At 33.2% G+C, this 15,121-nt stretch overlaps 1 protein-coding gene across 10 annotated transcripts in view; it reads left to right on the plus strand.

Annotated features, from left to right (window-relative positions):
• The window catches only part of Dmd (dystrophin), a 2,486,572-nt gene that overhangs the window by 811,633 nt on the left and 1,659,818 nt on the right, over positions 1–15,121 (plus strand). For all 10 annotated transcript variants that reach the window (XM_004850043.4, XM_087189971.1, XM_087189973.1 and 7 more), the window contains 2 exons: positions 5,359–5,531; positions 14,471–14,589. In XM_004850043.4, coding sequence (XP_004850100.2) covers positions 5,359–5,531; positions 14,471–14,589 — 292 coding nt within the window. The remainder of the gene's footprint in view (positions 1–5,358; positions 5,532–14,470; positions 14,590–15,121) is intronic.

Below are 15,121 nucleotides of genomic sequence, written 5' to 3' on the forward strand. Positions count from 1 at the left end.
ATGCTCCACTTTTCTGCTCTGTTCCATAGAAGGTATCTTTTCTTTATAGAAAATTATCCCTACTCTTTCACTCCTGGCCCTGCAGGACAACTCATCCTAATCACTTGTTGGGTTCTGAGAAATAAATTTTGAGGTTGAGTTTAGAAGACAGGATTTTTATTAAGCCATGCTTTGGGGACAAATACCTGGAGAAGGCCAGAGTGAAAGGAAGAAGAGCCACAGCTGTGGTCCTGACCCAATAACCTCCTTACTCCAGTGCATTGTGAACTTTGAGTTACAGTGAGAGTTTAGAGTGGTCTGAGTGGGGCCACATCTGTTGAGTGTTTATACCACTCCTTTTCATCAGCCACTAGATATGGGCTTCCCTGGGAAGGGTATGGCCTGTGGTCATAGGACTCTCCACATTAGGTAGTTGCTGCAAAATCTAGCACATGGATGATGCCTGATAATAACTAGAGCCACAAGCCCTTGTTGAGAACGTCACTGATTTTCCATGTCCAACATGTCTTTTTTGCCCAGTTAACTCCTAGTTATTTTTGAAAAGTTACTTCTCAATGACCTTTCAACAATTTCCTTTAAAAAACAGATTTATAGCTTATACACACACACACACACACACACACACACACACACACATTGTTTCTTTTTCCCTTTTAGGGACAGTCAGCCCTGAGGGGAAGATTTTCTGCTTACAAGCTTACCTTCAGAACCAGCTTAGTGATTTCTGATTAATTGTGTGTAGGAAAAAATTAATAATTATCACATATTGCCCTTTATATTTTCTTACTGCAACATTGGAACCCAAGAATAAGCAATAGCAGTGGATCTGAGGCTCATAAGCTGAAACAGTGAAATAATCATGCTAAAAAAGTTTTGGATTAGTTACAGAGTTGTCCTTTAACATTATGTACATACAGGGAAGTATGGCCAAGCATTTCACAATTGAATTCTATTTCTCATTGAAGGATGGCCTGATCAGTGAAAAGGTATTGGCACCACTGTATCAGTGTCTGCTGATTCCAAGCCTCAATCAGCAAGGACAAAAAGTACATGTCCTACAATTGCTGTACATGGGGGTGATGCAGTTTGTAATTTTAGAATGTGATGTGAAAAATCATGTATCTTATATAGTTATTTGACCTATTTATTCACTGAGTAACTGAGTAAATAAGCAGCTTGGGAAAAAATTGAGAAAAATTGACAATCTACTGCTAAATAATAGATATAACTATCAAAGTATCATGACAAATATACACAAATATTTTATATCTTCAAATTATTACCACATTTACAAAAACACTCTCAAATCTTATAAAAGTATTTCAAAATAAATTTAGTAATATATCCTAAAATTTGCATCATATCTTTCATCAAAATATGACTAACATTTGAGATCTTAAAATATGTATCACAGCAGGCTTTTCAAGACATACCCTTACATCAAGAAGACCTTGGAGAGAAGTATTTCAAGTCCTAAAAGAAGACAATCTCCAACCCATATAGATGTATCCCTCAAAATTATCTTTCCAGATTGATGTAGAAATAAGATAATTCCATTATAAAAAAACACATGAAAAAATTCATAACTACCAAACCAGCACTCTAAAAAGTTCTGAAGGATATTCTAGAAAAAGACAATTCAATGAATCCCAATAGAATGAAACCACCAGTCAAGGCAAGAAGTTAAACAGAGGGGAAAGAAAGGAAGCCAACACCAGGAAAGTAATATGACAAGGATAAGTCAATACATATCAGTTATAACCATCAATGTAAATGGTCTCAATTCACCAGTCAAATGAAGCAGATTGGCAGAAAGGATCAAGAAACAAGGTCTCACAATATGCTGCATACAAGAAACACATTTCACTAAAAAAATTTGTACACTGAAAGTCAAAGCATGGAAAATAATACTCCATGCAACAGAAACGTGGAAAAAGCAGGGGTAACTATCCTATCTGCAGACATAAGTGGATTTCAAGCCAACACTGGTCGGAAGAAACAAAGAAGGTCACTATATACTTGTTAAAGGAACAATCCAAGAGGAAGACATAACAATTATAAATATATATGCACCAAATACCAGCTTACCCAACTATATAAAACAAACATTAATGTACATGCAAAATCAAAGAAGCACTAATACAATTGTAATGGGGGACCTCAATATCCCACTGTCACAACAAGAAGTGATAACAATCATAAATATATATGCACCAAATACCAGTGCACCCAACTATGTAAAACAAATATTAACAGATATGGAAAATCAAATAAGCACTAATACAATTGTAATGGGGCAGCTCAATACCTCACAGCCACAAATAGATCAACTAGACAAAAATTAACAAAGAAATAACAAAGCTGAAACAAACCTATGAAGAAATGGGCTTAATAAATATCTGAAGTGTTCCACCCTACAACAACAGAATACACATTCTTATCAGCTGCACATGGGAACTTCCTCCAAAATAGACCATATACTAGCTCATAGAACATGCTTAAATCTTACAAAGGAATTGAAATTATTTCATGCATATTATCAGATCATAGTACAATGAAATGGGAAATTAATGGCAAAGAAACCACAAAAACTGCAAGCATCTAGCAAAAGAGGAGCAAGTTAAACCCAAAGTGTGTATGAGGGAGGAAATTATAAAGATAAAAACAAAAATTAATCCAATTGAGACTAAGAAAACAATACAAAGAGGCAATGAATAGAAGAATTGGTTCTTTGAAAGATTAAATAAAATAGACAAACCCTTAGTCAACCTCAGAAAAAAGGAAAGAAAAGACTCAAATCAATGAAATTAGGAATGAAAAGGGGGAAATCTAGATGAGTATCAATACCTACTTTGAGAAACTCTACTCTAGTAAGATTGAAAATGAAGAAGGAATGGACAGATTCTGTGATACATAAAAATTACTAAAGCTGAATCAAGATATAAAAGTCCTAAATAACCCAATATCTGTCAATGATATTTAAAAAGTAATTTAAAACTAACAACAAAGAAAAGCCCAGGTCCTGACAGCTTCAATGCTGAATTCTATAGGAAATTTAGAGAAGATCTATTGCCACTACTCCTCAAACTCTTTAATGAAATTGAGAAGGAAGTAATACTCCCACACTCATTCCTGGAAGTAAACATTGCCCTAATACCAAAATGAGAGTAGTATCCAATCAAAAAGAGAGAAATACAAGCCAATCTTTTTAATGAATATAGATGCAAAAATCCTCAAAAACATACTGACAAACATAATACAGCAAATCATTAAGAAGACTATACACCATGACCAACTAGGATTCATCCCAGAAATACAGGGATGGTTCAATATAAGCAAATCAAATCAAATAAATCAATAAATGTAATACACCACATTAACAGAACCAAGGACAAAAATCACATGATCATCTCAATAGACAGAGAAAAAGCATTCAACAAAGTCCAGCATCCGTTTGTTATTTAAAAAACCTAAAGAAAATTGGAATGTAAGGTCTTTATCTCAATCTGATAAAAGTCATCTATGACAAACCAACAACCAACATCATACTAAATGGTCAAAAACTGAAAGCTTTCACTTTAAAATCTGAAACAAGGATGTCCACTATCACCACTCCTACTCAACATAGTTCTGGAGACATTAACCTGAGCAATTAGAAAAGAGAAAGAAATAAATGGAATAATGATAGGAAAGGAAGAAGTTAAATTATCATTATTTGTGGATGACATGATAAACTACAAAGAAGACCCCCCCATACTCCACCAAAACATTCCTAGATTTAATAACCAAATTCAATAGCATAGCAGGATACAAAGTCAGCACTCAAAAAGCAATAGAATTCCTGTACATAAATAAACTCACTGAGAGAAAAGATAGGGAAACAAAACTTTTCACAATAGCATCAACTATTGATGAATGTGATCATTATGTATATCAAACGAGTACTGATGGAATTAATTTTTTTTTAAATTGATGGTTATGTAGCTCAGTGAAAGGACCCTAGGTTCAATTTTTAGTACAACAAAAACAAGCAACCAAACAAAAACAAAAACCACTTCATTAGGGATGGAAAAAAGTTACCATTAAAGTAGCAGAAATAAGCATGGCCAGGCTTTGTAAAATGAATTCGTATGTCAAGAACTATAAAGCAGGGTTGGTAGCATGGCCCAGTAGTAAAGCATTTGCTTAGCACGCATAAAGCCCTAGGTTTGAACTATAAAAAACAAACAAACAAACAAACTATATGTATTTACCCCAAAACATTTGTTAACTTCTACAGTGATAAAAAAAGCAATTTAAACTATTCTATTTAGAGTTCACAATAAATATTCATCATCTGATTAAATTTTGGTAGTATATGTACTTTACACTTCCCAAAGGAAAGCTCTAGGTAGTAAAGACTAATCATGTTTACTTATATATTTCCTTCAAGTTTCTCATAGTCTTTTAATAGAATATGTAGACAGTATGTTCTATAAAAAGGTATCGCTGCATCCTTGAAATTCAGGAAAAAATCTTAGAATAGATTTCTGTATCAGATTACTCAGAGGAATGAAACTTTGAAATACAGTGACCTGCTGAATAGCATTTGCTCATACACAAAACCTAGGAAAGAATCAAATGTACTGAAACCAATTAATGGAAATAAAGCCAAGCCTATATATCTATAGCTCTTAGGTATAAATATTTCTTTTTTTATTGTATTAAATTTTTCTTGAACTAAAAAGTTAAACAGGCAAAAACTTCTGTATTCCTTTCTTTATTTAGTCAATAAGCATAACTGGCATTATTTTAAGTTATAGTACAAACCTGTTTTTTCTTTAATTTTTATAATATTTTTAATTTTTTCACTATTTTTGTTTGTGTAGATAACTGAGACCTAAAATGATTAAGTTGCCCACTTAACACAATTAAGAGCAAAGACCATATCTGAGCCTCAGGTTTTAAAGAAGTATTTTCTTAGCAATTGCGCTATTCTCCCTATATAAAAATTCACTGATTGATCTTAAGTTATTGATTGATGGTAAGTCTAATGTTCTGTGCCTTCTCTTCTATAGCCTAGCCATTGAAAACTAGAACATGAGCAATTCTTAAAACAGTAAATTTATACTTCAACATAGCCAAATTCAGGAGTAATAATGACTATATTTAATGACTCATATGAGATATGCTCTAACCTGTTTGAATAAATTCCTAACCAATTAGAACGGATTCTATTTTGGTAAAATCTATTACATCTCATTACAAATTGTGTCTAGAGTTGTCATGATTTATCACTGAAAACTAAGGATATTCACATTAAAGTTTGTAGAGTTCTTCAGGAATGTGTTTCTTACAAAAATTTCTTTACACATGTAGGTCAAAAATGTAATGAAAAATATCATGGCTGGATTGCAGCAAACCAACAGTGAAAAGATTCTCTTGAGCTGGGTCCGACAATCAACTCGTAATTATCCACAAGTTAATGTCCTCAACTTCACCACCTGCTGGTCTGATGGCCTGGCCTTGAATGCTCTCATCCACAGTCATAGGTAAGGATGCTACTGAGATGTTAGATAATGTTGTAAGTATTCATTTATACACCAATATTATCCTTCCAAAGCATTTCCTAATATGCCACATGTTACATATGTTGACCATGTTGATTAACCATCCATTGGAATGGACTTACTAAAAGTAATTCTCCCACTTTTTATATGATGCATCATTTAGTTGTTGAATGTTCATTGTATTGGAGCATGAAATCAGTTGTGGTGGAGAGAGATGATCAAAATATTTGAGATTGAGACTCTAGAACATCTAGGTTTTATTGTAATTTTTATTGAGAATGAGAATAGTCTCTTTGTACAAACAAAATATTTATATGATCCTAAAAAAATGGTTCCAAGTTTCATGCTAGTAGTAGTAAAATCAATTACCATCTTTTGATAAAAATTAATAAAGAGAAATAGTTATTTTATGATATATGAACTTAGATAGCAATTACTATTAGTCCCTGTATATTTTATTCTGTTTCAGGGTGAAAATAGGCTCTGAGCATCTTAGCAACCAAGGCAAAGACCAAAACAAAATGAGTTGTATGACTCAGTGCTCAGAATAGCTAAAGAAGTAATTGCTCTGGAACAGCAAAACAAGTGCTATAAAGCAAAGGAGAGTTATACTGTGTCTCTCCATGAAGAACCAAGTATTTTTAACTACATTCCATAAGACATTATATTTCTTAAGATGACAAAACAGTTGCTTGCTTTTTTGTATAATGAATTTAAAAAATGAAATAAGAGCTCAAGGAAAACCAAAAAAGTTGGAAATATACATCTATTTATTATATATTATACTATATATATAATAATAATATATAATTACTCTATTTGTTCTAAGGGTTATCTACTTTAGTGTTATCATTACCTTATCTCATTTGCCCAGCTCAAGTCAAATGCATTGCTTAATTAACAGAGTTGAAAATGCCACTGGAGAGCACCTTCCCAGATATTCAGAGCTGGTTATCTTTTCTCATTTTTATTTAAATTTTAAAAAAAATTTTAGCAGCTACCATTTCCTTTGCCAATCTTTCTCCTAAAAACCTCTCGAAGTGCAAAATTTTTATCATGGTAAAATTTAAAACAAGGGCAAACACAATCTACATAAGCATCCTTGTTTGGAGTCCTACTCCAGCTAGGTTTAATTAACCATGCCCAGCCAGGGATTCTGGGTGAATGACTCAACGACCTGATTTCCTAAAGAAAGGAGGCAGACTCACATCCAATCAGCAGTTTAAGCAGTGATTTCAAATTGTTTTTCGGGACAGAAGGAAATGTTTCCACAACTTCAATATAGTCAAGTGAGGAATGGAAATGTTCATTCCGCGTCACAAGTCAGGACTCATTTATGCAGCCACATGTTTCACAGGAAGGGCCTCAGAAAATATTGATCTTGCTCTTCATGTACACATTTGCAGATGAACAAACATATTGAGGATCGAGTTATGTGGTCCTTGTTGGCTCCTTAACATTTTCTCTTCAAGTGGAAGACTTGAATCCTGCAAGCATGTGAACACACTACATTTGTTAATATTCTGTTTTATGCTTACTGAATATATTTGCAGGTAATACAGTAAACATATCCAGGCTGCCCTGTCCCTGACCCACCCTTTTTTCTTAAAATATCTTCATTTATATTTTCTCCTCTTTTGTACTGATGAATCATCAGTAACTGTCGCTTTATACATTACATAGTTACTTTTCAAGAGGTTCTCCACAGTTGTTTGAGGTTCTTTCATTACTCATCTGACTGTCTCTGACAGCTGTTCATATTGTTTATCTAAAGAAAGAAATGGCTGAACTTTGTGTTCCAAGGTGATGGTCATTGATATGCTTAGGAATGTCATGAGCTGTCCGGATTTTGATATTTGAGTGACTAAGCTGTATACAACAAGGGGACATGTTTAATATAAAGCATGGAGATGGGCAAAGGGCCTTAACTGAAAGTTTTGCATTTGAATAAGAACCAAGATACATCATGTACAGGTACAAACACCCACTAATAAATGTAGACGAACTGTATACCTAAAATGTACCAAAAAATGTACCAATAAAATTAATTTTTTAAAAAAAGAAAGTTTTGCATTTGAAAGGAAGCCAGAACCTATTTTTGTAGGAAAACCCAATGATAACTGGTTAAGAAATATGCAGAAAAAGTTGTGATAATTTTAAAATTGAGATCAAATTATCTTCCTAATTAATTATTTTATTGCCACAGTAAATACACTTTTTTAAAAAGCAGACCTTAGAGATGTGAGTATAGGAAAAAAGAAACCAAAGATGCTTTAGGACCCCCATTCTGCTCCCTCACATTCTTGTCCTTAGATTTGCCACTGTCAGGTATCTCTACTTTTTTTCTGGTGGGTATAATAATATGTATTACATACTTTTATTTCTTGCTAAAATGAATTTTGACACTACATACATTTGTTTCTAAACATGAAGTCTATATGTATTACCTCTCATCCCCATCCGTTTTCCAATTTAATTACTTAAATTGTAATAATTTTTCCTATTTTTTTCCTTTAAATGATATTGAAGTAGCTCTTTTGAAAAAAAGTTTCCATCCAGTTCAAAAAGTACTTTTGACTATCTGATATTAGGAATGAGGAAAACATCACACTTATCCTTACATTCTTCCCTTTTCTCCACCTCTCATCTTATTAGATTATTCTTGCATAAATATTAGCAATGGTTTTGCTCTTTATATCTGTTCTTTAAAGATAACTGATTTTGGCTTGGGTCTGTAAATTGCAAACATATTACTATTATATATAGGTGACCTTAGAACATAGTAATAAAAGCTAGTATTCACAAATAATTACTATTTTGTAGGCATCATTTTAAATAAATTATCCCAACTAGTTCTTGACATAGATATCATCTTTATCTCAATAGTACAGCTTAGGAAACTGAGGCACAGAGAATTATATAATTTTCTTAAGACCATTTGGCTAATACCTGGTAGATTCAAGGTTTGAATTGCCTAAGTTATAAAATCAGCTTCATTTAAAATCAGGTGAACCTTGGCAACATGTTCTGTTTGGAGTTCAGGTCTAGATTAGCACTCAAAGCTACATGGCTTTCCTCTATAGTTGGATATTTTTGTAATTTTTGTGCATTTGAAAATCAGAGATATATTCCAAGATGTGGTGAGAGAAGCCTGTAATCCTCATAGTTGGGGAAGATAAGGAAGAAAGATAGAAATTTCAAGGCCTGCCTGGACAGCTTAGCCATCCTATCCAAAAAGAAAAGAGCTGGGGGTGTAGGTCAGCACAGAGAACATAGATTCAATCCACAGTACCACAAAAAAAGAAGGAAACAACCCCATGTATGCACTTAGTGCTATTGCCTAGTGTGTCTGAGGCCCTGGGTTTGATACTCAGCATAGCATACATCGATAGATGGATTGACAATTTTTTTTTTCTTTTTAATTTTACCAGTACCTTCTTACCATACACAATGATCACATCCATCATGAGGAATTTGTATCTGTACATAAGATATCTTAATTCTTACTTTTCCCATTCCTCTCCCCTGCCTTCAACCCTTTTTTCCTCCCCATTTATAAAAGCTTTGTTTCCATTTTTTCCTTCCATTCTCCTTTTTATTCCCTTTTACTTTACTTTCCTTCCTCCTCTCTCCCTTGTTCCCTTTCCCATTTGAACATATTTTTTCTACTTCTTGATGTCCTCCATTTTGCTTCTTTTTTACACTTTGGGTTTCTCACATAAGAGAAACAATGAGATATTTAAACTTTTGTGTCTGATTATATTTCACTTAAAGATATGGTCTTAAGGTGCATCCATTTACCTAAAAATGCCTCATATTTATATTTCTTTATGGCTGAGTAGTACTCCATTGTATGTAAAAACCATATTTTTTATCCATTTTCCTGTTTATGGGTATCTGGACTGTTTTCAAGATTTAGCTACTGCAAAGTGTGCTGCTATAAAAATGGGTGTGCTTAGATCATATTGGTATGTTGTTTTTAATTCTTTCGGGAAGATACCAAGCTTAAATATTACAGTTTCTCTTACATGAGAAACCCAAAATATAATAAAGAGCAACATAAAAGATAGATAATAAGAAAACAGGAGCTAGATCTTTGGCAAAAGGGAAGGGGACCAAGAGATAGAGGGACAGGGTGGGGATGAAAGACAAGAATGCAGACGTGGTATGCACATGTACCAACTCCCCAGGAGGAGTGTAATCATTATGTACTGCTAATGTGTACTGATAAAAATAAAAACTGGAAAAAGTAAATGAGAAGTCCACACGTCAAACAAATTATTAGACTCAGGTAACTGCATATTCAGTTTGTTAGGGGCCAAGGGAAGGGAAGGGAAAAGGGGAGGGGGAAGATTAGGATGAGGAAGCATTTCTATGTATTTCTCATCATATTCATTTAACCTTGTTTATTTCACTGCAAGTTAGAAAATGGTTTCCATTCATTTTCACATATATTCTTTTCCACTCTCGTTGCCTAGAGATAGGGAAATAAAATGGTACATATGTTGCATATAATGAAGTTAAAACTCCCCTAAATAGTAAAAAATATAATTTTCATTTCTTTGATTCTTTCCATTACTATGGGTATTTTCCAATTTTATAAATCTTTTAGATCCCAAAAGAATTTAACTGTTTGGCATAATTTTCAGTAAATATAAGGGGTTAGATTGGATTAGATAGCCCGTGAGTGTACAAAATTTGTGTATATTAATTAGGGTAGGAGCAATTTAAAAAGAAGAGAGGAAGTAAAAAACAAGTGAGAAAAAATTTGTACTTTCCTTTTGAATTGTGAGTTTTAAAAGTAGCTAGTCCAACCTTGAGCTTCTTCACTTGCATAGCCTGAGTTATTTTTTTTTTCTCATTTTTACTCGTCCAACCTCACTCTTTTCTCCACTTCCTTCCCTAGCTCACTTCACCATTTCCATAAAGTTTACTTCCCGGGTTCCTATCACCTGTCTTTTATTTTGCTCATTATTTATATTGTGAGTTTGTTATCTTAGAGAAACCTTGTGATAATCAACCTTCTGTGTCTGATTTACATCACTTAACAATATTGTCTTAAGATATATCCATTTTCTTACAAATGACTCAAATTAATCCTTGTTTATGGCTGAGTAGTGCTCCATTTTGAATATATACCATGTTTTCTTTGTTCATTCATCTGTTGATAAGAAAATAGGACACTTCCATAATTTAGCTATTGTGGATTACATTACTATAAATATGGAAATGTATGTATTAGTGTAATATGATTTTAACTATTTTGAGAAAATAGTCTGAAGCAGTGTAGCTAGGTGAAACGAAATTTATATTTTTAATTTTGAGCTTTGTCCATACTGATTTTCATAGTGGTTATACTAGTTTACATTCCTACCAGTAATCTAGAAGTATTCTTTTCCCCACAACTTCACCAGTATATATTGTTTTATGAGCAGTTGACACCCATAGCCATTCTTACTGGAGTAGGATGGAATCTCAGTGTTGTTTAGATTTGCATTCTTCTAATGGCTAAAAATGGTGAACATTTTTCATGCCATTCCTCAGCTTTGGAGAAGTGTCTATTTACATTAATATTCCATTTTTATTGCATCTTTTATTTATAGTGCAGGCTATTTTTTTGAGTTCTTTATATTTTGTAGATATTAGGAGCAAGACAAAGGTGTCCTCTCTTACCCCTCCTGTTCAGTGAAATACTCACAACTGTAGCCAGTGCCATCAGGCAAGAGAAAGAAAAGAGAAGGATTTAAATAGGAAAGAAGTTAAACTATCCTTATTTTCAGATGACACAGTCTTTTAATTTTACATTAAAAAATATACAGCAGAAGTTTCTTAGAGATAATAAACAAATACAACTAAAGTGGAAGGATAAAAAATCAACACAAATATTCAATAGCATTTCTGTACACCAACAATGAACCCACTGAGAAAGAAATTAGGAAAACAATCCCATTCACCATAGCTTTAAAAAAGTTAAATACTTAGGAATTAGCCTAACTAAAGAAGTGAACAAATATAAAATGAAAACTATAGTGCTCTTTAAAAGAGATGAAGAGGACATTAGAAAATGGAAAGATATCCTCTGTTCTTGGCAGAAACAATGTCATCAAAATGGCCATATTGCCAAAATGATATATAGATTTAATGCAATTTGAATCAAAATACCAACAGCATTTTTTTTCACAAAACTGGAAAAATAGTTCTTAAATTTAAATGGTTCCAGAAGAGCCCCAGAATAGCCAAAGCAATTCTGAGCAACAAGAACAAAAGAGAAAGCATTACAATCCCCAATTTCAAGTTACACTACAAAACTATAGTAATAAAAACAGCACTTAACTGGCACAAAAGCAGACATTTTGACCAATGAAAAAGAGTAGAGGGTGTACAAATAACTACATTCACCTTCAGTCGCCTGAGTTTTAACAAATGGGCCAATAACATATACTGGAGAGAGACACCCTCTCTAACAAACAGGCCAGGGAAAACTGGTTAAACATATACGAAATAATGAATCTAGATCCAAATATCTCACACCATACTAAAATCAGATCAAAATGAATCAAATACCTAGATATAAATGCAGGAATACTAAATCTGCTGCAAAAAATCTTGGTGAAACTCTTGGTGAAAACATAGGCAGAGGCAAGAATTTTCTGAGCAGAACCCCAATTAGACAAGAAATCATATCACAAGATTATGATACCCAATTGCATAAGAATCAACAAATGGGATTATACTGAATTTTAAAAGCTTCTGCACAGCAGAGGAAACAATGAACAGGGTGAAAAGAAGACCTACAAAATGAGAAAAAATTTTGCAAACCTGAGTTCTTAGGCAGGAGTCCATGAACAGATCCATATACCCTAGCAGTATATTTAATTCTATTTGCAATACGGATAGGTATTTGTCTGAGTAGAAGTTACATACCTCTCTCATCAGCTTCTCAAAGATGTCTGTGATCCAAAGACAATGGAGAATCATTTTACTAATGATCAATGTTGTCAGGATAACTCATGATTTTAACAGCCTATGTCTTATTCATACTCATCCCAGTCCCCTTTTCTTACAGTCTCTCACCACTTGATACTCAGGATCTCCTAGTTGAGTCAGGCCTTTGATTAGGATTTGATTAACAATTTTCTGCTCTTTCCTTTGATTCTGCAACATTCACACAACTTTGAATTTTCTTCTCAAATGCTTTTCTTAATCCAAACCCAAGTCAACTTTTAAGACTCAAACAACTTTCATGACCTCTTCAGACTTTAGAATACCTTGTATCTAATTATAGGTAATTTTTCACAGCTTATTATGGTATATCTATTTTCCTCCTCACTGAATTTTTAATTAACATAGTATAACAACTGCCTCTTACAGTGCCTTCTGTTTTCTGTATTATCAAGTAGAATGCTGTTTTATATGGTATATGTTCATCTATGTTCTCATGAAGTTGACAAATATTTACTGAGCCCCTACTATATGTCAAGCAGAGTTTCTGGTAGTGAACAAATGTGGCCAAAAGTCTATATTTCTATTCTCTGAGAAAATGAAAAAATGGAAACAAAATCTTTGTAAATAGGGAGGGATGGAGGGGTTAAGGGAGGGCAGGGGAATGGGGAAACAATAAGAACCAAGATGGATTATGTAAAGGTGCAAATTTCCAATGATGAATGTCATTATATCGTCATCCTAAAATGTACCAATTAAATTATTTTTTAAAACGTCTATATTTCTATTCTCATGCCTAAGACAAAGAAATACAATCGGTTAATTCATATCATTTGGTAAATGACAGTAAGTATTAATCAGAATAAAATGAAGTAGTCAAGAGGAAAGAAATGAATTTGGTAAGATTGATTTGCAGCCTGAAATTTTAGCAGAATTCACATCATGGATGTGATTTTTGAGTAAATACCAAAAAGAAGTGGAAGGGTGAGTGTGTTAATGCCTGGAGAAAAAAAGTTTCAGGCAGAAAGAACAGCAAATTCAGGAATCTATCTAGCATGTTTGTGGAATAAGAGGAATGAGGCAAGAAATAAAATCAGATAGGTATAGTCTGGGGAGCCAGACCACATTGAGCCTTGTAAATCACAGTTCAATGTCTGATTTTTACTTCCACTGTAGTAGGGATTTTAGCATAAGAATAGGATGAAATATTTCAGCAGATCATCCTGGAAGCTCTGCAGAGAATAGATTAACAAGGACAAAAGTGGGAGAATGAGGAGCAGTTATAAAGCTAGTGTTACAATTCCTATTGTGCAATGGTAGTTTGGACTAGCATGACGGCAATAGTGAGAAGTGCTCACATTCTGGGTGTAGTTTCAAATACATGAGAAAGAAAGAGACAGGAAAGATGACTACAAGGGTTATCCTCTGACAACTACAAATTTGAACTTGTTAATTATTCAGGAAGGGGAAATTTTAAGTGAAATAAGTGGATTTGGTGGAATGTGATGGGGTGAATTGCAGAAGTTCTGGACACTTGAAACTTCTGATTAAGTGAAGCTATTGAGTGTGCAGTTGAATCTAGTCTGGAGGTCAGGGGAGAAATATAGTATAGGTTTTTAAAACTGGGTTACCTGTAAATGCTGGTATTCAAATCTATGAGATTGGATGAAATTAACTCATTTTTATTGTTGGATAAAATATAACCAATTCTTTATTTTTTTGGCATTTTGTACTTTTCCAGGTTTACTTATGTACAGCTGATAAATAAAATTAAACATCTTTAAGTTGTACAATGTCTTAATTATTCTCAATTATATTTGCAATTTGTTTAAATAAGAAAAGTTTTGGAGGAAAATGTATAATACTTAAAGCACTATGGACTTTGGTTATCAACCAGAATTCAGAATAGAAGTGTATCTCATGGAAAATTCCAGATTGATTTATATTTCTATTTGTCTGTGTGTGTGTATTTATTTCAGGCCAGATCTGTTTGATTGGAATAGTGTGGTTTGCCAGCAGTCAGCCACACAAAGACTTGAACATGCATTCAACATTGCCAAATGTCAGTTAGGCGTAGAGAATCTACTCGATCCTGAAGGTTGGTATATTTCTGCGTTACTATTATTTTGTGCATAGTTTGTTATTTTGTCTGAGAACTCATATTAACATACGCTAAACACAAAATAGAAAAATGTGTACCTTATGTTTTCCTATATTCTAAGTATGCTTAATATATTTTATCTTCTTATATCATAAATTGTCCCCATTTCATTTTAATTCTTAAACTATGAAAACCTAATTCTGAAGTACAAAATTTTATGCAAAAACCAAACCAAACAAAAGCCTTTAGAATGTGCTTTATGGATGGAGCTTAACTGCATTTTGAGTACAATGACTCCAAATAATTATAAAATGTTAATGTTTTGCTTATTCTACCAAGAGATTTCATAGATCAACCAGCTATAATTAATTAGCTACTCCTGCCAATTTCATTCATATACTCTATAAAAGGCAACGTGGCTTACTATTTAAATCAGGAAATCTATTCCTGACATTACTTCTGTTATAATTTGTCACTCTAGGGAGGTCCTCCATTTAATTCTTACTCATTTTCTGCTTCTTCAGTTGAC

Source organism: Heterocephalus glaber, unplaced genomic scaffold, assembly GCF_053883595.1.
Source record: "Heterocephalus glaber isolate CG9 unplaced genomic scaffold, H.glaber_assembly_v1.0 deba00001547, whole genome shotgun sequence".
NCBI lineage: Eukaryota > Metazoa > Chordata > Mammalia > Rodentia > Bathyergidae > Heterocephalus > Heterocephalus glaber.